Source organism: Podarcis erhardii, assembly GCF_964252035.2.
Source record: "Podarcis erhardii genome assembly, chromosome: 6".
Lineage (NCBI taxonomy): Eukaryota > Metazoa > Chordata > Lepidosauria > Squamata > Lacertidae > Podarcis > Podarcis erhardii.
In genome coordinates this window covers 100,011,767-100,035,423 of record NC_138510.1, presented here as the reverse complement: position 1 = coordinate 100,035,423, position 23,657 = coordinate 100,011,767, and the positions used below count along the sequence as shown (strand labels likewise).

The following is a 23,657-nucleotide window of genomic DNA, read 5'->3' as shown; positions in this document are numbered from 1 at the left end:
TTTCCTAAAATGCTGTACCAGAAAGGACAGCTCACCCCATTCTCTATAGAATTATCTTACCCAATTTCACATACTGGGAAGATTTCATATGCTACAAATAACAGTTAGTTGTAATTTTGAATCACTGGCTCTATTTCAGCATTTACTGGACAAGGAGATGGCAACACTACAAACCTCTTTCTCTTTGCTCTTCAAGGTCTCATTCAAGGTCTGGATTTTGTGATCCTGTCTCTGGGATGTATGCTGAACAGACTTCAGTTCAAAATCCATCTCATTCAGTTTCTCTTGCAGCTGCTAAATGTCGTAAACAAACACACACTTTGAACTCGACCACATAAGATACGCTTTTCCATTCTCAGTACAGGCACACCTCAGGGGCAATACAGGTTTGGTTCCAGACCACCAAAATAATGGGAACATTGCAATAAAGTGAGCCCCACAATTTTCTTTGTTTCCCAGTGCACATAAGTTATGTTTACACTCTACTGTGGTTTATTAAGCCAGGCCCCGCCGGCTGCAGGGGTGGAGTGGAGAGGGAGGCAGCTTCCTTTCCCTGGAAGCAGCTGTGCTGCCTACAGCTGCGCCCACATCCTCGTAAGGAGAAGTATCTGCAAAGTGCAATAAAATGAGGTATGCCTGTACAGCTTTAACCTACTGCTGAATTACTCAACCTTTCTACATATTTACATGAATTGCAATTTCCTAAGCCTCCAACATATATTGTGTTATTGGAAAGTTTACTGCCCCATAATTTTGGGAAATTTTAGATGAAACCTGAGGATTTCAGGTTTCATTTTTAAAGTAAATGTGTAATACACAACCCCTAGCCTCACCCTAGTGTTAGGTTGCATTTTGTGATACTAGCAAACTGACTGCTTCTGACTGCGACAGATCACATCCACAGGCTGAAATGACAATGTGTGTGTGTGTAACACACTGATGGCTCCAACTGGCCCAGAACAGTTTTTTAGGCTTGAGCACAAAAGTTTAAGCCCACATGCCCCAACCCATGGATTCAGTTGTCTCGACACAAATGCAGAGAGTATGGGAAACAAACAAGATGAAATGGAGCTTTTAATTCAGGATGGCAAATATGGCCTGCTAGGTATTACTGAAACCTGATGGGATGAGACTCGTGACTGGAATGTAGGAATTGAGGGGTTTAACCAGTTCAAAAGGAACAGACCAAGCAGGGAGGAAGAGTCCCCACCCCAGTCTTAGGAGGAAGTGCACAGCATCGAAAGTGCTGAGGCAATAGGACTGTGTCTGGTTGTCGCCAGCTCCGCATTCCCATGTCTTGGACAAAGTGTTTTTCATCTAACACACATCGCCTGAAGTATGGAATCTAAACCCTTCTAGCTTTTGAAAATAGGATCGAACCTATGCATTTTTGACTACGGGCACAGGCACCTGTAGATGTTATGACCACCATACAACTAGACATAGGCCAGGAAAAGGCTATAGATGTCTCACCATGTGTTGTGTTTACTCACACACCAACCCCAAATCTATTTAATGCACTTTTGACTTTTATTATTTAAAAAATACCTTGTTGGTAGTATCAAGGCAGCTGATTTTTTCCAGCAGTTCTACATTATTTAGTTCAGATGCTTGTTTGCCTTGTGATAAGTTGCTTGGAGTCAGTTGCTGCTGGTCTTCAAACAAATACTGAAAAGGGTGAGAAAAAAGTGACATTTGCTCAGATAAGGTTCCTTTTGCAGTTTGCTTCCATTGTTATATAGCTCAGCAGGGAAATGGACTGGTAAATGAAGGAGATTCACAGTGAGAGGTTGGCCTTGGGACAATTTAACCCTTCCAATTCCATAAACACAGCTTTCAAGTTCCCTGACATTTCCATTTTCTACCCAAATATCTAATTTTCCATCAGTTACTAATTAAAGTATCATTAATTATCCCTTTCCCCTGCTCTTCTCAATTCCATTTCTTGCTATTCATTCCTCATTCCTCCTCATTGTTCTAGCAAAACTAACCAGAACTCAAGTTACTTTGTTTCTTCAAGCTGTATTGGAGCTAATATGTCTAGTACAAGAAGTCTGTGTGAGTTTATTATTAAAATATTTCCGGCTGCCTTTCTGACACACAATGACATTCAAGGCAGCTCGAAAATATTTGTTCTCTGTTGCACAATTTCCCCTCATACTCCTTTAAGTCACTAAGCAAGGAGTCTGATTCATGTTCATCAGCACAAAGTTGCCTCAACTCCATGACTTCCTACTGAGGTAATCTGTAGTCTTTATCACTTTCCCCATGGTGGCAAAAGCAAGGTCTGGCATTAACAACAACTGTGTCCTGTGCCTTGAAAGTCTGTACTGCAACCAGGCTCAGACTCACCGCTGAGCTTCAGGATCCAGAGGTGTCCAGGGAAATCACTGCGCAGGGACCTGTACCTTAAATAGCCCCACTCTGTGCTGCCCCTGAGTTGTGGAGTAAAAATATTTCATAACCCTTTTGCTTCATCTGAGTGCCCTCCCAAATGCCATTAAAGGTCTGATGTATGGAATATCCTCTCTATAGTGAACAGATTTAGATTCTGATATCTGAATCTGTCACAGTGACGTCAAACAAACATTTCCTGGGGAAAACCTGAATGGCTCCATCTTTCCCAGAGCACAGCCTTTTCTGAGTGAGGGCAATACACTACTGCTGACAGCTCTACTCAGACGTTTCTTGTCACAGCCTTACTAAGCTGCGTCCAAATTAATGAGTTGTTGTTTTATAGGGAAGACCAGGATCTTTTTCTGCTGCAAGCTGCTGATCACTCCTCCGCAGGTAAAAAAACTGTGTATTCCTAATAAAGTATGTCTAAAACAACAATGCTACTAATGTCCCACATGCTCCAAAAGCTGTACACACTTGCAGAAAAGTTGTGTACTGTATTAAGCTGCTTGGAAATTATTCTGTGTCACAGTAACAAAGAACAGAGAATGAATTCCAAGAGCTTTTGCTTGCTAGTGTTTCAAGGGGATGGTGGTATAATACTTCTATCATTGCTTGTTACTTTATTGCCATTAAAATTACTGTTTTCATTATTTTGTAGTGCTTTTTCCTATTTGACATTTCTTGGTGTTTTTAAGATGATTACTTTTATTTGTTAGTTTCAAATACTTGTACCCCACCATTCAGGACAAAGCGGCTTACCATCACAATTAAAAAGCAATAGATTTAATCAGTAGGTTGAGTAAAATTAAGCAGCCACTAAAAACAGCAGGTCAACATAAAACCATTAAAAGAAAAGCTACATGAGACAAGTCATTGGGGCTCATTTAAGGGAACCCAAGAGGAGCTTGCTGATTATTTTGAGAGGAGTTTCAAAGATCTACAGCCACTCCTTGGAGTAAAAACATATGTATTATTCAATGTATGGTGGAATTTTAAAACCAAGCCACTTAGCTCCTCTGTTTTTACCAACTAGTTTATTCCATCCTGTCTCCAAAAAAACAATCATAATGTACCTAGTTCTCACTCCAACTCCCTTTTATTACCAAAACAAGCCTGTGAGGCAGGTTCGGCTTAGGCAGGCTGACCCTAAGTGAAGCTCAAGGCTCAGTACAGATTTGATTCTAGGTTTCCTCAGAGTTAATCTGACATTCTAGCCCTTAATGCTGGGAGGCATCATCACCTTGGCATCCTAAAACTGCATCAGTGTCTTACTTCAGATGTTAAGCACAGAATACAATATCTGGCTCAAGTACCAGATATCAAGTTTTCTAGCAGACATGTAACTTGGCCCGTTTCTGATTTTCCACGTACAGCTTTAAAGCAAGCCGTATCTGGATTAAAAAGGCCTCCTCTGTTGCAATTTGACAATGAAAGCAACCCTGGCTGGTGACAGTATTTTGTTGCTCTCAAAGATAAGAGTGTGGGTTTGTAAATGATCAAAACAGAAAATTAAATCCATTATCTTCTTAAAATTAAAAACGGGTTATTCTCTGGCACAGTGGCCTTCAAACTCTTGCACACCCAGCTCTTATGTTCAGCATGCACTTTTAATATTTTTCTCAAATATGATTTTACTATCATTTTACTAGGGAGCCAGTGTGGTGTAGTGGTTAAGAGCAGTAGTCTCCTAATCTGGGGAACCGGGTTCGCGTCTCCGCTCCTCCACATGCAGCTGCTGGGTGACCTTGGGCCAGTCACACTTCTGTGAAGTCTCTCAGCCCCACTCACCTCACAGAGTGTTTGTTGTGGGGGAGGAAGGGAAAGGAGAATGTTAGCCGCTTTGAGACTCCTTAAAGGGAGTGAAAGGCGGGATATCAAATCCAAACTCTTCTTCTTCTTCTTCTTCTACTACAACTGATCTGACCTTTTCTCTTTAGCTTGTGAGACCCACCCCACGGGCAAAATCCGATACACACTTACCTGGGAGGAAATTCCATTGTACCTAATGGGACTTAATTCTGAGTAAACATGCATGGGATTGCCAGGTAGCCACTCAAGTTATGGGTCAAAAAGGCCACAAACCAGCTGAAGGCCAACAGATTTGGGGATCTTTTCAGTGCTACGACAATTGCAGTCTTGCTGACTTCAATTTAAGCCAAAGCTCTAGAAAAGGACCTACTTCTTTGCAATAGTGATAACCCCAAGGTTTAACAGAACAAGATTTTCTCAAGGTGTTACAAGCTCAATATAATCCTCAGCCGCAAAAGGCTTCGGAGGCTCAGCTCTTAATGCGAAGCTTCCACTACTGTGTTTAAAAGCAGTTCAGTGAGCTTCCCCTAATCAAAGCTGGATGATAACTAGATGAAAATGTCATTGTCACCAATCATTGGTATGCATTTTTTAAATTTTCTGCTGCTAGCTGAAATCAGCACTTATCACTGACGTGAATCCAATTCGGCTGACATGGATGTTTCTAAATTAAAGATGACAGAGGCACAATTTCTTAAATACAACCAGAAGTTGAACTTAATGAGATTTCAAATTCTAGCAAAGCCAAGAGAATCCAGGACTCCATTGCATATGGTACCTAGAATGTTGGCAACTGCAGCTGACACAGTTCTAGGGGAGCTGTCATTAATTCAAGGTGACACACCAATTATTTAGAATATCTAAACTGCAGAAGTCTGTCTATAGGCAGCACAACCCCATATTAGATACCATCTGTACAAGGTCACTAAGAGGAGAGAAAATTGTCACAATGCTGCCAGGTGTACACGAGGTTTACAAGACCACCCCCTCCTCAATCCATGCCTTTTAAGGGTTTCACATTTTGTACTTAATTACATGACAGCCCAGAAAGCGGGATTTTGTTCTGCTGCCCTGATGCTCAGCACATCCACTTGGGGGGAAAGCACTGCTTTGTTGCACAAAGTCCAATACTGTATACGTTTTGAATAAAATGCATTCTTAACGGTAAAACGAAAACAAGGATTTGTAGCCCCTTTACATGCGCGGCCAGCCGCTCCTTCGGAAACCTAAAAAGGAGCTGGCCGAGGGCCTCGCCGGAAAACAGGCTTCTCCTCCCCGCTCGGCTCCCTCGGGGCCCCGACAGCAGCCCTTCCTTCCCCGCGGCGGCCCGGGAGGGCGCTACCTTCGGCCGCAGCGGGACGTAGTCGGCGCACAGCTCTTCCCACAGCTCGCGCAGCTCGGGCGCCTCGCTCGGAGCCCCGGCCGCCCCCTCGGGGCTTCTCCGCGCCGGCACCGGCAGCCGGCTCCCGCGGGGGCTGCGCACGGGCTTGCAGCCGAAGGCCTTCAGCAGCCTCAGCGCCGCCGCCAGGCCGCCGCCCGCGGGCCCCGACGCCAGCGACTCCAGCGAGGACGAGCCGGCTTCCTCGCCGCGCCTCCGCCTCCGCCCCGGCCCGGCCGCCTCCGCCTCCGCCTCCGCCGCCTCGTCGTCCAGGCTCTCTCCGTCGCCGGGGCGCTGGGGCTGCCCGCCGCTCTTCGCCGCCGCCGCCCTCCGCGGCACCCGGCACACGGCCTCGTAGTCGGCGTCGGCCACGCGCAGCGCCGCGCAGCCCCGGCACCGTCGCGGGGCTCCGGGCGGCTGCTCGTCGGCGCGCGCCTCGCCCTCCGTCCAGCACTCGAGGCCCGAGAAAGCGAAGTCCTCCCGGAGCAGCGCCAGGTAGCGGGCGTCCCAGGCGCCCCCGCCGCCGCCGCCCGGCTGGCCCTCCGGCGGGGCCTCCGGCGGGGCCTCCGGCGGGGCCTCGGGGGCGCCGTTGGTCCTCCGGTAGAGGGCGGCCAGGCACAGCTTGAGGCGCTCCTTCTCCAGCAGCAGCCGCTGCAGGCGCTCCAGCGACAGCGCCTCCACGCGCGCGATGACCGTGTCGAAGCGGTAGACGCGCTCGAGCAGGAAGGCGCACTTGCCGCAGGCGAACTCGGCGCGCCCGTCGCGGGACACCTCGCGCCCCGTCGCGTGAGCCAGGAGCACCTGCAGGCTGGGCCGGGAGGGCGGCGGCGCGGGGGACGGCGGCGCCCCCGACGCCCCGTGGAAGAGCCAGCGCCGGTGGCTGCCGCACAGCGCCCGGCCGCACACGCGGCACCACTCCGAGCGCATCCCCAGCGCGGCCCCCGGCAGCCGCCCGCCGCCCGCCAAGAGATGCTCCGGCCGCGCCCGCGCCCGGTCCCCCGGCAAGATGGCGGCCGCAGCCGGCCCGCGGAGGCTTCTGGGAGTCGTAGTCCCCCGCCCCGCCCGGCAGCCCCCGGAGCTCTCCAGCATCCCGTTCTCAGAGCAGCAGCCTCCCGGCTCTCCCGGCCCGAGGGGAAGCCCCCCCCCCCCCCCAGCACCCGGCGATGCAGACAAAACCCTCCAAGGAAGGATGGAGCGAGCTTTTTCCTCCCACTCTGGAGGGCAGGACTTGGACCAATGGGCTCAGGTCTGTATTAGAAAGAACTTTCTGACGGGAAGAGCTGTTCCGCCGTGGAACGGTCTCCCTCTAGAAATTGTGGACTGGCCTTTCTTGGAGGTTTTTAAGCAGAGCTTGGATGGCCATCTATCCCGGATGCTTCAGTTGAGATTTCCACATTGCGGGGGTTGGACTAGATGACCGCTGAGGGTCCCTTCCAGCTCTACAGCTCTATAATTACGCCATCTAAAATGAACTTTCATGCAATCAGGATTTAAATACATAGAACACAGTGACTTACTAAAAACCAAAAAAATAAAGTTTTAGGCAAACCTTAAATGTACAGTCACATCAGATATGCAAATTCAGATGCTTTGAGCTTGAATTATGTATGTGAAAGGGAAGAATTATGTATCTGTGAGCAATACAATTGACAGAGCAGTGATGATGACACTGACTCAGTTTGCAGATAAAGCTAAGCCAAACCATAGCATAGTGTGAACTCACAGTCCTCACAGACTGGCATCACTGAACTCCTCCCCCAGCTCTCCTGCTGCCATGCTTAAACCATTACTCAGTTTAGGGTGCTGTCTGAACCTGATCTCCTGGTTTTGGGGGGCAAACCACATGCCCAGGTTTGGATGGCACACTTAGCCAAACCACAGTGCAGCAGCAGGAGGACCAATAATATTAATTCATTATTTCTATGCCGCCCATATGACCAGGTTGCCCCAGCCACTCTGGGCAGCTCCCATCAAAAAATTGTAAAAGCACAATACCACATCACACACTAAAAACTTCCCTTCAGATGTCTTTTAAAAATCACATAGCCACTTATCTGTTTGACATCTGCTGGCAGGGCATTCCACAGGGCGGGTGCCACCACCGAAAAGGCCCTCTGCCTGGTTCCCAAGGGAGGAGTACAGCTGCCAGGAACGTACCTGCTTGTGTTTTCCCCATTAAACAATAGTTTGGCTCAGCATTACATGTGAACTAAGCCATTGGCAATGTATGTTTGATTCCGCTAAACCATAGGAACACAAATCCCACAATAAATTAGTGCCTATGGAAAGAGGGTCATGGCCTTTCCAATAAATGAGCCACCTTTAATACACAGGATAAAAAGCCATTAAGCTTTAGGAACAAAGAAAGGAGGAGTAAACTGGCTCTAACACATATATAAATAACAAAGGAGAAGTAAGACAATTATTCTGTCATGAAATTATTACTGGAATGCTGCATTTAATTCTGTGACTCACAGAATTTTTTTGAAAGTTATTTGAAGACCAAAACATTTTTTATACTTTTAAAAGAGACTTAGACTGGAACCTAAGACAAATAATTGGCTTTCTTCCACCACAAGGAGAACAAACACAGTTAGTTTCCTTCCACATTAGCTATTTTCTCTGGAATCGCCTTCCTTTGAATACTCACCTTGATGGAGAATCCAGAGGACATTGTCAGATAACTGCAGTTGACTGTTGTTGTTGTTGTTTTGTTAAAAAGTTAAAGGACCCCTGACAGTTAAGTCCAGTCACAGATGACCCTGGGGTTGCGGAGCTCATCTCACTTTACAGGCTGAGGGAGCCGAAGTTTGTCCACAGACAGGTATCCAGGTCATGTGGCCAGCTTGACCAAGCCGCTTCTGGTGCAACGGAATACCGAAACCAGAGCAGAACATGGAAATGCCATTTACCTTCCCACCGGAGTGGTACCGATTTATCTGCTTGCACTTTTTGGCGTGCTTTCGAACTGCTAGGTTGGGAGGAGCTGGGACAGAGCAATGGGAGCTCACCCCATCGCTGGGAATCGAACTGCCAACCTTCTGATCGGCAAGCCCAAGAGGCTAAGTGGTTTAGACCACAGCGCCACCCGCGTCCCTGTTTTATTTTGTAGGGACTACAAATTGCTCAAATGCAGTATTTTGTATGTAGAGAAATGCAGTTGTTTCCCCACTCCCCCATTATTTCCTCCTGTGATTTCAGTGCAGTAGGAGCAGCTACTAGCTATTGCCTGATATTATAAGTAATTAGTAACATAACTCCCTGGTCTTCCCATGTCACTGGACCATTTTATTAAGTACATTTGCAGCTCCATGCTTCAGGGGGCGATATTGTCTCAGTCCTGCTAACAGTCATCCAGGAATACACACATGTACAAAGAGAGGGAGAGAGGGAGAGAGAGAGGAATGCCACATAACAGCAAAGGCACCTTCTCACTCCTGGCAGCTCTGGGGCTTTTTATCTCTTTCTTTGTCTACTGGTGGGCTTAGGTGGAACCATGCTGCTCCTCTGCCTGCATTCGCTGAAGCAGAAGCTCGCCTCTTTCAATTGACACTGCACATTAATGCCTCTGTAACAAGGGCTCTCGGCTCATCTGCTATGTGAGGACAGAATGGTCTTTCTATCTGGACTGCGGGGGCGGGGGGGGGGGAGGTACTCAAAGTGTAATGTGTAGGTGAAAAGGCCCATGGTATTTGTGAGGCTTGTTTCATTTTCAAAGCATGTCTGCTTTACTCTGTATTAGCAAAAATAATAATATTTGGAAGGTATCTGGGATCTTTGGGGGGATTCTGTTACGGGTCCAATGATGCTTGAGGATTAGATTGGGACTGAAGGGGTTCTTGTTCATGCAAGGAGGCCACGTTGCCAATATCTGCACAGGTGGGAAGAGAAGTGGCAAAGGGAGGCAGCTTCCTGAAAACAATGATTCATGGCCTCTGAAGACCAGCGTAAACACTTCCCAGGCAGAGGGAAACATCTTGTGTGGCTAGAGAAGGGACCACAAGGAATATATACCCAACAGCAGGCCGTTTGGGCAGGCAGGATGCAAAAGAACCATTAGAAAAACAGTGCTTGCTCTGGAGAAACTTCAGCTGCATTGTTACCTGCACTTTCATTTCCTCATGCTCCTGCAAACGTTGCAACAGGTTCTGCTTCTCTGTGGAGAGCTGCTCAAGGAGCTGCTCCTTGTCCCTCAGATTCCAAGCCAGCTCCTCAATCTTCCTGCAGAGGAAAAACATTCTGGTCACCATGGCTGGAAGCAAGGAACACTACGAGATACAGAGATACAGGGCAGGATGGCCATTTGGCACGACTGTGGGCAGTTAGACCAGGTCAGGACATCACGGAGGCAAATACAATGAGCTACGGATGGCTTTGTCAGCCTGTCACTCAGAGGAGCACCTCCTCCACCAACAAAGCACAAAACCAAACAAGCCAGGAGACTTCCAGCAGCAAGGCCTCAAGTTCACCCCTGCCCCCAAAAGAGAGATACAAAGTTTGCACAGACCTCTTCAACTTGTCATGAATTCTACTCAATATTGATCCTGAGCAGATTCCAGCATACAGTTAGAATAAAAAATTACTGTAAACACATTGCAGGATTCCCCAAAAATAGACCAGAGGCAATTTTATTTTATCCAGCAGAGCTTTACTGCTACTGAAGGCAAATGAGCATAATGGTCAAATCTATACATTTAGGATTGGCAGCAGACTCAACTTAACTTAAAGTTACAAATAATAAGACTAAACCTTAACACTAAGCATACTGTGTACAGAACACCACACCAGAAAGAAAGAAAGAAAGAAAGAAAGAAAGAAAGAAAGAAAGAAAGAAAGAAGAGCAAATCCAGGCTCCTTCTGGCCTATTATTATAGTCAGCATGACCTTGAGAGAAAGAGATAACAGGACCACTTTTAAGCCAGCTGTACTCAGCTTCTCTGAAGTGATAACTAAATATAATGAACCTTCTGCTTGTTTCTTTCATACAGAGAAGCTTCCAGAACCCTCTTGAATTAATTAAAATAGGAAAGATCTTTACCTTCTGCACTAAGAAATGCAAACTGACACAACTTTGGGGAAAATAAAAAAACCTTTCCCCTAAATTTCTCAGAAGATTTAACATTACGGGTGGCAGAGGCAGACACAAACCGAATTAGTGGAACTAAACCCATAGAAACATACTTATTTTTCTCAGCCAACATAGCACTGTAGGTTTCCAAAACAGCCTGGCTTTTCCTGGTCTCATCCTGCAGCTTGGTGAACTTCATCAGCTCCTTGGTGAGTTTCAGACAGCGATCCTTTTCAACCTCTGCCATAGTTGTCATCCTCTCTGCTTTGGTCTTTGCCGACTGGGCTTCCTAAAGGAAGAATCAGAGATGAAATCAGCCAAAGGAATCCTGAAAGAGTAGGTGCCTCCAGTTTGGATGTCTCCTATTGTGTCCAAACCAAAGAGACCTCAGTCTTTCTCTTCAGAAGAAATCAGGAGGAGGCCAGCAGAAGACTGTGATGGATATTTACATGAGCCCTGTAAAAGTTTTCCCAAGTGTCACCTGAAAACTGCTCTAGAGGAGGCACCTGGTATTTTCATCCTACTTGGCAGGCCACAAATGTCTTGGGAAGGCTCACAGGCAGGATGGATGGCTCTGAGAGGGGCTTGGACTGCTTGTAACACCTCATTGAAGTCATTCTCTCACTTGACATTGAGAATGAACGCATTGGTGAAATCTACAGTCAACATTCAATATGGAATGTCAGTACAGTTAGTCTGTCAAAACCACATCATAGAATGAGACCCCTTCACCCCACCTAAATCAACTTGGATATACATCGCTTCCTCTGTTTTGCACCTACAGATTCTAACTCTGATACAGAGTCTGCATCCATCACAAATGGTGACCAGGAGCGGTCAGAGTTCACATGTACACCATTCTCTAGCCGTAAGTACATTGAAGTAATGGTTTTCATTAAGCTCCTAGGCTGCAAGCATATTTACTCCAGAAAACAAATATTCCTCATCATTTAACTGAATTAGGGTTAGATAGCAAGTTCCATGACAATGCAGGACCACTCCTAAGGTTACATAGCTATTCCGTTTGAGGGGATCCTGATGAGATCAGGCTCTTCCAGCATGTGGAGGATTCTACACACATCTCTTGATGCATTCAATGCACCTTTTTGATGCACTTGGGACAGGCAGCCAGAGATGGCACTCACGCATGCAGCCCCTCATGTGCTATTTAAACATGAAGGGGGCATATAAACTGCCTTTGATGGGAGCACTTCTTGGAGCAAGGGTGAACAGAATCCACAAGTGAGAGCCACGGAACTCCCAAATCTCACACCTGAATAAACTGATACCCAACACTAGAACTGAACTTCCTCATTTCCCAACTGTCTTTTTCCAGGATAGTTACCCTCAGTGAGGCTTTGTAAAATGCTGTCCAAGAGCTTAGCTTGCTCTACATGCTAATTATCTTTAAACAGACTTGAGTGGCTAATCTAAACAGAGCTCATTATAAGATTTAAGCTTTTGGATTTTTTTTATTGCATTATTATGCAAATACAAATGAAACAAAGAATACAAACATTTCTACTGAATACACAAAGAAAGGAAAAAGGGGGAAAGAAAAGAAAAGAAAAACAAAACAAACGCAAACAAAACGTAAAAAACATAAGTATAATATAGCATAACTGTAACAGTCATTCCAGAATGTCATTTCTTTACCTGAATACTGACCCTTCTGGGGTGAATCTATTTCTATTATACTTTTTGTGTTTGCAGGATCTCATGATTGTGCCCTACTAAAATGGTCAGCAAAACACACACACATAAATCCCTGTAAAGGAATTTTCTCACCTCCTGCAGAAGGTGGATTTTCTTCTCCAGGATCTCATAGGCATGTTCATTCTGTTGCTGGTGAGAGATCTTAGCCTCATTCTGACTACCCAGGTTCCCAGCTGCTGCCCTGAAATTCATAGCACTAGTTGGCAAGATAGAAAAAAACACCCCTGGTACATGGCAGAAGGAATACTAACCAGAAAAGGAGGAGCCATGGCTCTGTGGAGACTGACTGCTTTGCCTGCAGAAAGACCAAGGTTCAGATCCTCACGGACACCTTTCGTGAAATGGGTGCCATGCAGCAGGGCTGGAAGTGGCCTCTGCCTGAGAACCTAGAGAGCAGCCAGCAGGCAGAGCAGAGACAACACGAGGCTTGATGGACAAGCCCAGCCCGAGGGAACTTGGTGCGCTCAAAGTGAGAGATCAAAGTGACGAGGGACAAATGTTTTTTGCACATACTGAAAACTCCTTAGGCCAGGGTTGAGGAACCCGTCAATTTGGGGTTATAGCCCAATCCTAACCACAGATACACAGAAGAAAATTACATTTATTTCACTGAGCTTTACTTCCATGCAAACCTAACACAAGCTTACTCAGAGTAGGATCCATCCACCAAGCTCAATGCAGCAACGTCACCAAAAGTTGTAGCAGCATAGTTTGGAACACAAGCGTTCCTCGTACATTAATGCTTGGAAGAAATCAAACATGAGTCCACTTTAAAGTATGACTAAATCTGGATCCAACCCAAAGTTCCTCTGCAGCTTGGTAAAAGAAAACGTGCTTTTGAACAGAAAGTGCATTTATCTTAGACCTATTTAGTCAAACTCCAGGGCACCAATGCCAACTCAAACAGAGCAGAGCAACCCCCAGAAAGCATGTTTTTAGGGTTCAGTTGCTCCCTCTGCTCCCCAGCCCTGCGAAAAGAGAAGCAATGGAGTCCCAGAGTCTGCTTGTTTCACTCAGTGACATAATCAAAGGCTTTCATCCTAGTGACTGCAAACTGTCCCCAAAGACTGGACGAGAGAACTTAAGAAATGAATATACATGTCTCATTGTACCTTACAAGATTTGTATTTTCCCTATGGATAAACCTCTAGGAATAAACCTCTATGGATAAACCTCTAGGAATAAACCACAATGTAAGTTGTTGACTATGCTTGTCTGTTGTGTATATGTCAACGATAGTAAGAAATGCATTTAAAATGAAAATTGTCGGGGGCCACTAGGGGCGCATCGGAAGATGGCTGACAATAACATCTCTCCGACCCACACGAGGTAATTAAGAGGCTGTGATGGGAGTAAACAGCCTCCCGGCCCCCCCAAGCGTGGGGGGGGGGGGACTGCCCTTGCCTGCTGTGCCCTATACCACCCCCGAATTTGAGGGGATGGGGGCACTAGGCAGAAAGCCTTTGTGCGGACTTCGGCGCTCCTGGACGCTGTCTCTGATTCGCGCCTCTAGCTGCAGCAACTTAGAATCATAGAATCATAGAATCATAGAGTTGGAAGAGAAATTTGCAGATGACACCAAACTGGGAGGGGTGGCTAACACCCCAGAGGACAGGAAAATGACCTTGACAGATTAGAGAACTGGGCCAAAACAAACAAGATGAATTTTAACAGGGAGAAATGTAAAGTATTGCACTTGGGCAAAAAAATGAGAGGCACAAATACAAGATGGGTGACACCTGGCTTGAGAGCAGTACATGTGAAAAGGATCTAGGAGTCTTGGTTGACCACAAACTTGACATGAGCCAACAGTGTGACGCAGCAGCTAAAAAAGCCAATGCAATTCTGGGCTGCATCAATAGGAGTATAGCATCTAGATCAAGGGAAGTAATAGTGCCACTGTATTCTGCTCTGGTCAGACCTCACCTGGAGTACTGTGTTCAGTTCTGGGCACCACAGTTCAAGAAGGACACTGACAAACTGGAACGTGTCCAGAGGAGGGCAACCAAAATGGTCAAAGGCCTGGAAACGATGCCTTTAGCCTGGAGAAGAGGAGGTTAAGGGGTGATACGATAGCCATGTTCAAATATATAAAAGGATGTCACATAGAGGAGGGAGGAAGGTTGTTTTCTGCTGCTCCAGAGAAGGGACACGGAGCAATGGTTCCAAACTACAAGAAAGAAGATTCCACCTAAACATTAGGAAGAACTTCCTGACAGTAAGAGCTGTTTGACAGTGGAATTTGCTGCCAAGGAGTGTGGTGGAGTCCCCTTCTTAGGAGGTCTTTAAGCAGAGGCTTGACAACCATATGTCAGGAGCAGTGGCGTAGCGTAGGTTGTCAGCACCCGGGGCAAGGCAAGTAATTTGTGCCCCCTAACCCTGGATTTGCGCCCCCTAACCCTATCCCTAACCCTAACCCCCAGATGTTGCGCCCGGTGCGTCCGGCCCCCCCTGCACCCCCCACGCTACGCCACTGGTCAGCAGTGCTCTGATGGTGTTTCCTGCTTGGCAGGGGGTTGGACTCGATGGCCCTTGTGGTCTCTTCCAACTCTATGATTCTATGATTCTATGATTCTTTAAAAACAAAGGGTGGAATTCAATGTTGCACTAAGGCTGCTTACCAGGAGGGGGAAAGATTTACCCTCTTCTCCCCGCAGAGCTGATTTGGGGGGAGGGGGCCAGGGGGAGCAGAGCAGGGAAGCCCTGCCATGCTAACACAACTATTTAGTTGAACCCAGTCCAAAGAAACCTCCCAGTTGCCTTGGGATTCAATAGAAATGACAACATTCTGAATACCTGAGGCATCTGACTCTGACTGTTTAGCTCTACATGAGCAATAACAGGCATCTTGGGACTCAGCTACATTAGTAAAGAAACAGCCATTTGAATGTGCTATAAACATTTGAATGTGCTATAAACACCAGATGGCACCAGAGAGCAGGAAATTTTAAAACACAATTTTCCATAGAGATTTTTTTCTTTTGTTGAAACGATCTGATTTCTGACTTTTTAATAGCATTTTCACCCCCATGTTTAGATCCACCCTTAGTGACAAAGCAAGAAACTTGGTTTGCATGCTAAATTAAAGAAAATCCAGATCTGGATTTTCTTTTCAATGGGAACTCAAATGTGAACACAGGATTGTGACCTTGGTGTAGTGCAGGAGATAAACAGAAGAGCCCAGTAAACTCTCTTTGTGTGCATGCATAAATACACACACACACACAAACACAAACACACACATGTGTGCATTCCTAAGGGCGGGATGTGTGTGAACCGGGCTCTGCAGATCCATCTGTACCACCTCTTACCGGGCTTGGTCCAAGCTTTGTTGCTTCTCCTGGAGCTCTTGCTTCAGGCTTTCCACTTCCACCTTCAGCTCGATGTTCTGAAAGGTACAAACAGGCATGAAGGATCATAATCTGCTCAGCTGTGGATCTCTCCTGCTGCACCAGTATTCCAGTCTTGAGGCAGGCATGTCTCCTTTTGACTTCACATACTGAGGTACCTGGTAGCAGCACACAAAGAGCTTCCCTTTTTTGAAGACATGGTGAAATATAAACATAGAGAAATCTCCACAAACTATTGCAGTTGCAATACTCTGGTGCTCTATCAGGAGCCTAACTGGGTGGGCATGCTGTTGTTGTAGTTGTTGTTGATACACCAACAAAGGAAAAAACAAAACAAAAATGCAAATAAAAACAGTGATAAAGACAATATTAATTACAAATCAATAAAGCAAAAAGTGGTCCTTTAACTACAGACCTGACCTCCCGTCTATTCCTTATTTCAATTATATATTATTTGTTGCCAATACACACTTTTATCATAGATTAACTAATTATTGGTTTATCTTAGGTCTCATATCTTTCTTAAAGCTACTACCAAAGTTATTCAAATGCTGCGACAGAGTTTAAACTGTTATAGTTGCTTTGAAGACTTCCCATTTTGAGACAAATTCCTGTTTTGGGTTGTTCTTTATTTTTTTCTGATAGACTGTCTAACTCTGCATATTCTGTTAGCTTTTGGATCCATTCATGAATTGAGGGGATTTCATCACTCTTCCATTTTGTAGCGATAAGAACTCTTGCTGCCACTGTGGCATATAAAAAAATACCTTTCATTTTTTGTGGAATATCCAAATCTGTAATGCCCAGAAGATAAGCTTCTGGTTTTCTCATAAAGGAAATCTTTATCATTTTTTGTAGTTCTAAGTGGATACTCTCCCAAAATGCCTGGATTTTCTTACACAGCCACCACATGTGATAGAAAGTGTCTCCACACCTCCAGCAGTTGCTTGGGACACTTTTGTACATCTTCGGCAGTTTCCAAGGTGTTAGATACCATAGGTGTTGCATTTTTAGAAAATTCTCTCTAAGACATAACAATTTGTAAATTTCCAATTTCCAATGATTTTCCCCACAAATTTTCCCACTGTGGCATGGTTATTGAATATCCAAAGTCTTGTGTCCACTTAACCATGGCCACTGTGACCTCATCCTCCGCCTTGACTTGGGCATTTTGAAGCCATTCAGCTCTTTTGTGCAGCAGCTCCTCCCCACTTTCAGATTAGCCAACATGCAGCTTTGGTCAGGGCATTGCATGTGGAGAGGTCTGAAGACAAGCAGCAGCAGCAGCAGCAGCAACAGCAGCAGCAGCTCCAGACTGATCAAATTGCTGTCACAACAAACTATTTTTTATCTTTAAAATTCTACCTCTTCAGGCAGCTCCATCAGCTTCTGGTGAAGTTGAACTTGAGGAGAATAAGCAACTATGAGATGGTGTCAAAAGGAGTGGGGAGAGTGGTGGGGAGAGAAAGAAAAAAGCAAGCAGGAAGAGACAGTGCAGTGGTTTCTAAAACCCCTCCTTAGGTTATCTATCTTAACCCACTTTTTGAAGCTTTTAGAAATCATCTTAGTAAAGTTGAAACTTGCACAATTGCTTTGCTGTCTATTTGTATTGTTATGGGTTGGTGGGGGGAACAGGGTAAAGAAGAACTCATATGCAGCATTGGCTGGGGGAGGCTGCGCCCAGAGACCAGGGACCATGGCTGGAGGCTGCTTTAGACCCAAGCTGGATGAAGCTATGAGAGGGGCAACACTGAAGGCTCTAGGTGTAAAGTTGTGTCAATTAAACCATACTTCTTAAAGACACTCATATTTGCCGTGCCTTGAAACACAACCCTGCCCGGAATCCCTAGAATCTTGCACTGCTTGTGGAGACTGGAGTGGCATGTGCCAGTCTGGTTGCACTTTCCGCTCTCAAAATGGGAAGGAAAGAATTCCATCAAAAATTGCCCCAAACTGTTTTAAAGAAGAGAAGCTGCATGACCTAACTATCTGGCTTGGCGGGGGGGGGGGGGGGCGGCGGAATCTAGATTCCCATTTGAATTAAAAGGACTACCCCTTTTATTTTTATTTTTACTGTAAACAGAATCAACAACATGCCTCTGCCTCTGGTCCAGTAAAGAAAGCTTTGGCTAAGCAGGAGTGGATTATTGTGCTCCATTAAGTCCCAGTACTCAAAATAAATTCCTGAGTTTCCAAGTAAAAACAACAAAGAGTCCTATATAGCATGTTAAAGACTAACAAATTTATGATGGCAGAAATGTTCGTGGACTTGAGCCCACTCTTAGTTTGCAAGAATATAAAGGAGATTATAAAGTACAGATAGACACACACACACGGCCGGATTTAGATTTGATGAGGCCCTCAGCTACTGAAGGTAATGGGGCCCTTTATATGTCCAGCTGTCCTTTGTCAACAACAAATTGTCACTGTTTTTTTGTGTTGAATATATGCTATATGGTAATTTATGGACCTAATAGGTATCTAAAGCCATTTGCACATAACATATAGGAGCCTACACAACACAAAACACTGTTGCTGTATGTAGGTTTTATTTTATTTGTTTTTTATCTTATATTTTGGAAATGTACATCCAGGTTTTTTTTCCTTTAAATTTTTTGTTGGCCCCCAAGAGAGTGGGGCCCTAAGCTAGAGCTTGTTTAGTTTATACATAAATCCGGCACTGCACACACACACACACACACACACACACACACACACACACACACAGTGCATACCAACAAGGTCGTGGAGCCCAGCCTATTGCCAAGACAGGAAAGTCACCCCTCAAAACATCCCTGAGAGTTGGCCATGCAGCCTCTGCTTACAAAATCCCCAACCAAGAAAAAATCCACCAAGAACCAGTGCCCAAGAAGAGGAGATTGGCAGCTGGCCAGTAGTGAGATTTTCTGAATCCAGGGAGGGATTCTAGAGGTTGCCCCCTGGATACATCCTGACAAAGAGCACATGACTGCTTCATCCCATGCTCAACCCAACATGGGTCCCTGCCACCTCTCCATTCATCATGTCACTGTGGTCACATAAAATTGCTCTTTGTGCAAATAGGCATGAAGACAGGCGGCTCCACTGGGGGTTCCAGCTGTCAAGCAGGTAAAGCACCAGCACAACTGCCCACAAATCCCCACGCAAGCTGCTCCATGAAACTCCGCGTCACTTGCCACTTTTGTATTCCCCTTGTGCCAATTTAAGCCAAGGAGCAGAAGTTGTATTATTCAGTAGCCTGTGAATAGCATGGCCAGAAGCCAGCAGACCCATGTGATGCTTGCCTCTCCTGGAACAGAATGTCCCGACTTCAGTTGCCTGCTTTAGAGAACACAGATCATCTGCTTCAGACAGAGAATCTGAGCTGCCCATCCACAATTGGATCCCTCGCCCACATGCTCAACAGCCATCTTCTGACTTGTCTGGTGCCCTCAGGTTCAACCCACGCTTTTCCTGGTACTATTGTTTCCTGCCTACTCATGAAGCACTTGATGACCCACAGCCCAACCAATAATAATACAGTGGTACCTCAGGTTAAGTACTTAATTTGTTCCGGAGGTCCGTTCTTAACCTGAAACTGTTCTTAACCTGAAGCACCACTTTAGCTAATGGGGCCTCCTGCTGCCGCCGCACTGCTGGAGCCTGATTTCTGTTCTTATCCTGAAGCAAAGTTCTTAACCTGAAGCACTATTTCTGGGTTAGTGGAGTGTAACCTGAGGTACCACTGTACGGCCACTTTTGCTCATTTATTCCATTGTTCTTTGTACTTCTTTTGTGCCAATTTCTTTTTACTGGCTGCATTTCTCTTTCTCTGTGGATTTTCATGTGAACCAGTGATGTGCAGTTGTTACTATTACCACAGGAATAGTTCCAAACTTGCAGAATCAGTTTGGTGCCCTTTACCCCCACCTTCCTTGACTTTTAACTTCAAAGAGCTGGAATCTATAGGAATGAAGTTTTATCCTCCATTTTACTTTCCTGATGGTCAGATTTTGCATGTTTTGTGGACGCTGCTTCTTGTTGTGTTCACCTGCACTTGTGCCTTCCCCCCAAACCTTCGCATTTCATTTTTTTGGTGGAGGAATTAAATTTGCAGCTGTGGTAGGAACATGATTGTGGTGGTATATTAATCCCAACACATGCCAAGGAGCCTTTTGCCCCAATAAATCTTGGTGGGGCTTCTCACCCCACCCCAACTGCTGGGGATCTAATCAAGTCTTTCTTTTCCATCAACTTAAATTGAGATAAAGAGCCTGGTTCCCCCAAAATGGCAAGGCGGAGTAAAAGGGTCCTTGGTAGACAGAATATTTCTCCCACAGGTCATTTCTGGGGAATTAGCCAGTCAATGGGGAGATCACACTCTTTATTAACTTGCATGATTAGTCTGTGCAGACGTGGAGGAGCACATGCAGGTAAATGATTTTTTTTTTTTAAGTGACCTTTCAGGCACCACCCACTTGATTTTGTGTGCATTACTTAAGACCCTGACACTTTTCATTGCATACTGCAGTGGCATGCAACAGTGTTACAAACAGGGGATACTCAGGGTGCATCCACACAAATCTTTTGTCCTGGGCTTTCTAGACAAAGGCCCACACTTTCTCAGTCCATTTCCAAGCGCTTTTTTTGTCCTCCACTGTTTTCCCCAGGAAAACCTGCTCTTTACTGCTGAATCAGAGCAAACAGCCATGGGAATTTTTCCATGGGTTGCCATTTGCTCTGATTCAGCAATAAAGAGTGGTTTTTGTGGGGAAAGCACTGGTGGAGGGGGGGGAGGTGCTTGGACACAGAGCTTTACAGCCTGGACCTGTTCCTAGAAACATGGCACAAAAGGAAGCCCAGGCATGTTCCGCTGCGTGTGTCCTATGAGCAGCAGTTGCGCTGGCAAAAAATGCCAGTCCAGCGATGCACCACAAATAAAGGGGACTTCTGTGTGGATGGCACCTGGGTTAGGAAGCTGATGGCTCAAATGTCACCTTTCCAGCCATTACTAGTTTCCCTATGTGGTTTGCTCTACTCTCCTAGTGCCACAGCCTCCATTTTTCCAGTCAGAGAGAAAGTTGGGAGTGCTTTTCAAGCAACTGCAATCTACTTTCTCCAGCAATGTTCCCTGGCTGGCATAACAGCTGCCTGGGGCTTGGCATCAGCTCTTGAAAGCCAGGAGATCTAAACCAAGCAGAATGCTGCGTCCAATATTTGTCCAATATTTAGGGCACCTCTCTAGTTTGCTAGATGTGCCACTCCTTACTGACTGAACTGTTTCCCTGTTTGTGATGTGAGTTTGTGACGGGTCTGGTACAGCAAGGGAGCAGTTGGCAAATGTTTGACAAACCAAAAGTGGCACTTTAGGTTCTCCCCTCTCTTTTCCTGCTGCAAAGTCTGATAAGGCCCTGCCAGTTCTGCTGCCTCACTTGTTCTCCCTCCCACAGCAAGAAGCAGAACAAACCTCGCAATCATTTCACCCAGTAACCAGGCTATTTATAACTTCCCTCTCTGAGAAGAAGCTATTTGCTGGCAGTTCTGTGACATGTCAGCTGCCTGCACTTGCTTTTCACAATTTTGAGAGCACCTGTCAACACCAGGGTGACATTTCTCTTGCAGTGCGCTGACTGTAAACCTCTTAGCTCCAAGTTCTTAGTATGAATGTGTTTGTACAAAGTCAGAAGATGGGTCCATCAAGCCTAGTATTTTCTGCTCTGGTTGGTGCTAGCTCACGAGCACCTCGGGTCTCTTCCAGACTCTCCCCCTGAGATTGTTCTAACCAGAGATGATGGAGGCCTGATGGACCCAAGGACATTGCAAGCAGAACAGGCCTTCTGCCACGGAGCTCTGGCCAGCCCCTCCCCTCCTTTCATACAGGGCTATGGATACACAGCCAGGTGGCGGACAGATGTTTATACCACCCATCCCCACAATGCACATCTACGTGACCCCGTGGGTAAAGCACATTTGTGGCATATTCTGCTACTTATGGGAGGCAGCATGTGTGCACCCACATTTGTGCTCATGGGAGCTGAAAGATGCTACTCAACTCAGCACAAATTATTTACTGACCACTTTTACCTCTCTATTTTGTTCCTGATCAGGAGGGATGGACTTTAGCAACTTTTCAGAGCCAAAAAAATGGCACTCATAACTCCTCACCCTTGTCCTTTTATTTCATGACTGCTGGTTTTCTCAGGAGCCCTTGATGAGAGACTTTGTCAAAAGCCCTTTTCAAGTCCAGATATATAATCTGGACGTCTCCTTATCTCTAAGAGTCTCCAAACACTTTAAAAGGATAGTGAGGCAGAGCTCCTTCTCCTGCAGAATCCGGGCTGATTCTTCCTGGGCAGGGTGGGCAGCCTGAGCCCTGCTAGTCTTGCTGGTCCTGGCAATGAACAAAAGCCCCAAGTAAACACACTCCTGGGAGCCCGAGGAGTACAAGAAGCCATGGCACAGGTCCCACAGCCCTCCACTCGCATGCACTGCTGGTCAAATTGGGTTCTGTATTCTATGTGGTACTATCCTTGAGGTGGCCTTCAATCCTGGGCAGTGGCATGAGCCTCGCCCACCTCCATAACCCAGGCCGTCGATTGCGCAAATGCTCCAGCTGAGGAGGGGAGCAGCTCTGCTGTGGGCTGGCTCTTCCTCACCTGTTGGGATTCTTCTTGGTTTGCTCACTGGAACTCCCTCCCACTGGAGATGAGACTACTGAACGTGTTCACTGTTTTTAGATGTCAGGCAAAGATGCATTTCTTCCATCAGGCCATGGAGGTGGTTGGTTTAAAAACTGGCTTCTTTTGAAGCTGGACTGCTGTTATGTTAATTCTTTTTATGTAATATTGCTGTATTGTATTTTAATTCATTGTGTGCCACCCTGGGAACCTTCTGGTTAAGATAATGATACTATTTTTAGCTATGTAGAAGTCGTTCTGAAGCATGAAATTGCAGTGAACTGGGGAAGAAGAGGAATGCTAACTGTGTGCTTGGGAACCAAAAGTCCAGTCCCATTTTGCTGCTGGAGGCGAAACAGGGAAGTGCTGCCCATGGCCATGAGATCTCACCGGAAGAAGCCACTGCAGGACCTTGGCTGGGGCACCTGCGGGGACACCACCCTGTGGATTCTGACACCTGAGGTGGCTGCTTCAGCCCTCCTTATGACTGGGCTGGCCCTGGGGGCCCTGCAAAATCTTTAAGTCCAGGGTCTTAAATTGCCTAACCCTATCGTGGAATCCCAGTCCTGGGCCAGGGCTGCAATATCTTAAAGAATCAGGGGAACAAGACTTGCTGTCCAGACTCCCAACATGTTCATTCAAATGAACTGCCATATGCAGTGTGATAACAGAGAAGGCCCTACTCTGCCCTGTTGCACAGGAAACTTTGGCTGTTGATGGAACTGCTAGCAGGACCAAAGAGTTGCTTCTAATAGACAAGCCGCCCTTTAATGGTTGGATTTAATTTTAATATAAAGGTAAAGGTACCCCTGCCCGTACGGGCCAGTCTTGCCAGACTCTAGGGTTGTGCGCTCATCTCACTCTAGAGGCCGGGAGCCACCGCTGTCCGCAGACACTTCCGGGTCACGTGGCCAGTGTGACAAGCTGCATCTGGCGAGCCAGCGCAGCACATGGAACGCCGTTTACCTTCCCGCTGGTAAGCGGTCCCTATTTATCTACTTGCACCCGGGGGTGCTTCCGAACTGCTAGGTTGGCAGGCGCTGGGACCGAACGATGGGAGCGCACCCCACCGCGGGGATTCGAACCGCCGACCATGCGATCAGCAAATCCTAGGCGCTGAGGTTTTACCCACAGCACCACCCACGTCCCAATTTTAATATATGAAGTCCAAATATCTGAGTACTTGAAAATATGAGGAATCCTAAGTTCATTTTCATATTCAGCAGAAATATCCTGGCATGATATTACTGGAGAAATAAGTGGATCATCAGTGGGTCCAA

At 46.3% G+C, this 23,657-nt stretch overlaps 1 protein-coding gene across 1 annotated transcript in view; it reads right to left on the bottom strand.

Moving 5' to 3' along the window:
- PDE4DIP (phosphodiesterase 4D interacting protein) overlaps positions 1–6,522 on the bottom strand; it is a 60,980-nt gene extending 54,458 nt beyond the window's left edge. Inside the window, exons 1-3 of the mRNA XM_081867415.1 lie at positions 5,552–6,522; positions 1,549–1,668; positions 175–294 (exon numbers count right to left, since the gene is read on the bottom strand). Of these exons, the coding sequence (XP_081723541.1) occupies positions 175–294; positions 1,549–1,668; positions 5,552–6,514 (1,203 nt within the window). The 5' untranslated portion in view covers positions 6,515–6,522. The remainder of the gene's footprint in view (positions 1–174; positions 295–1,548; positions 1,669–5,551) is intronic.
- Between the last annotated feature and the right edge of the window lie 17,135 nt (positions 6,523–23,657).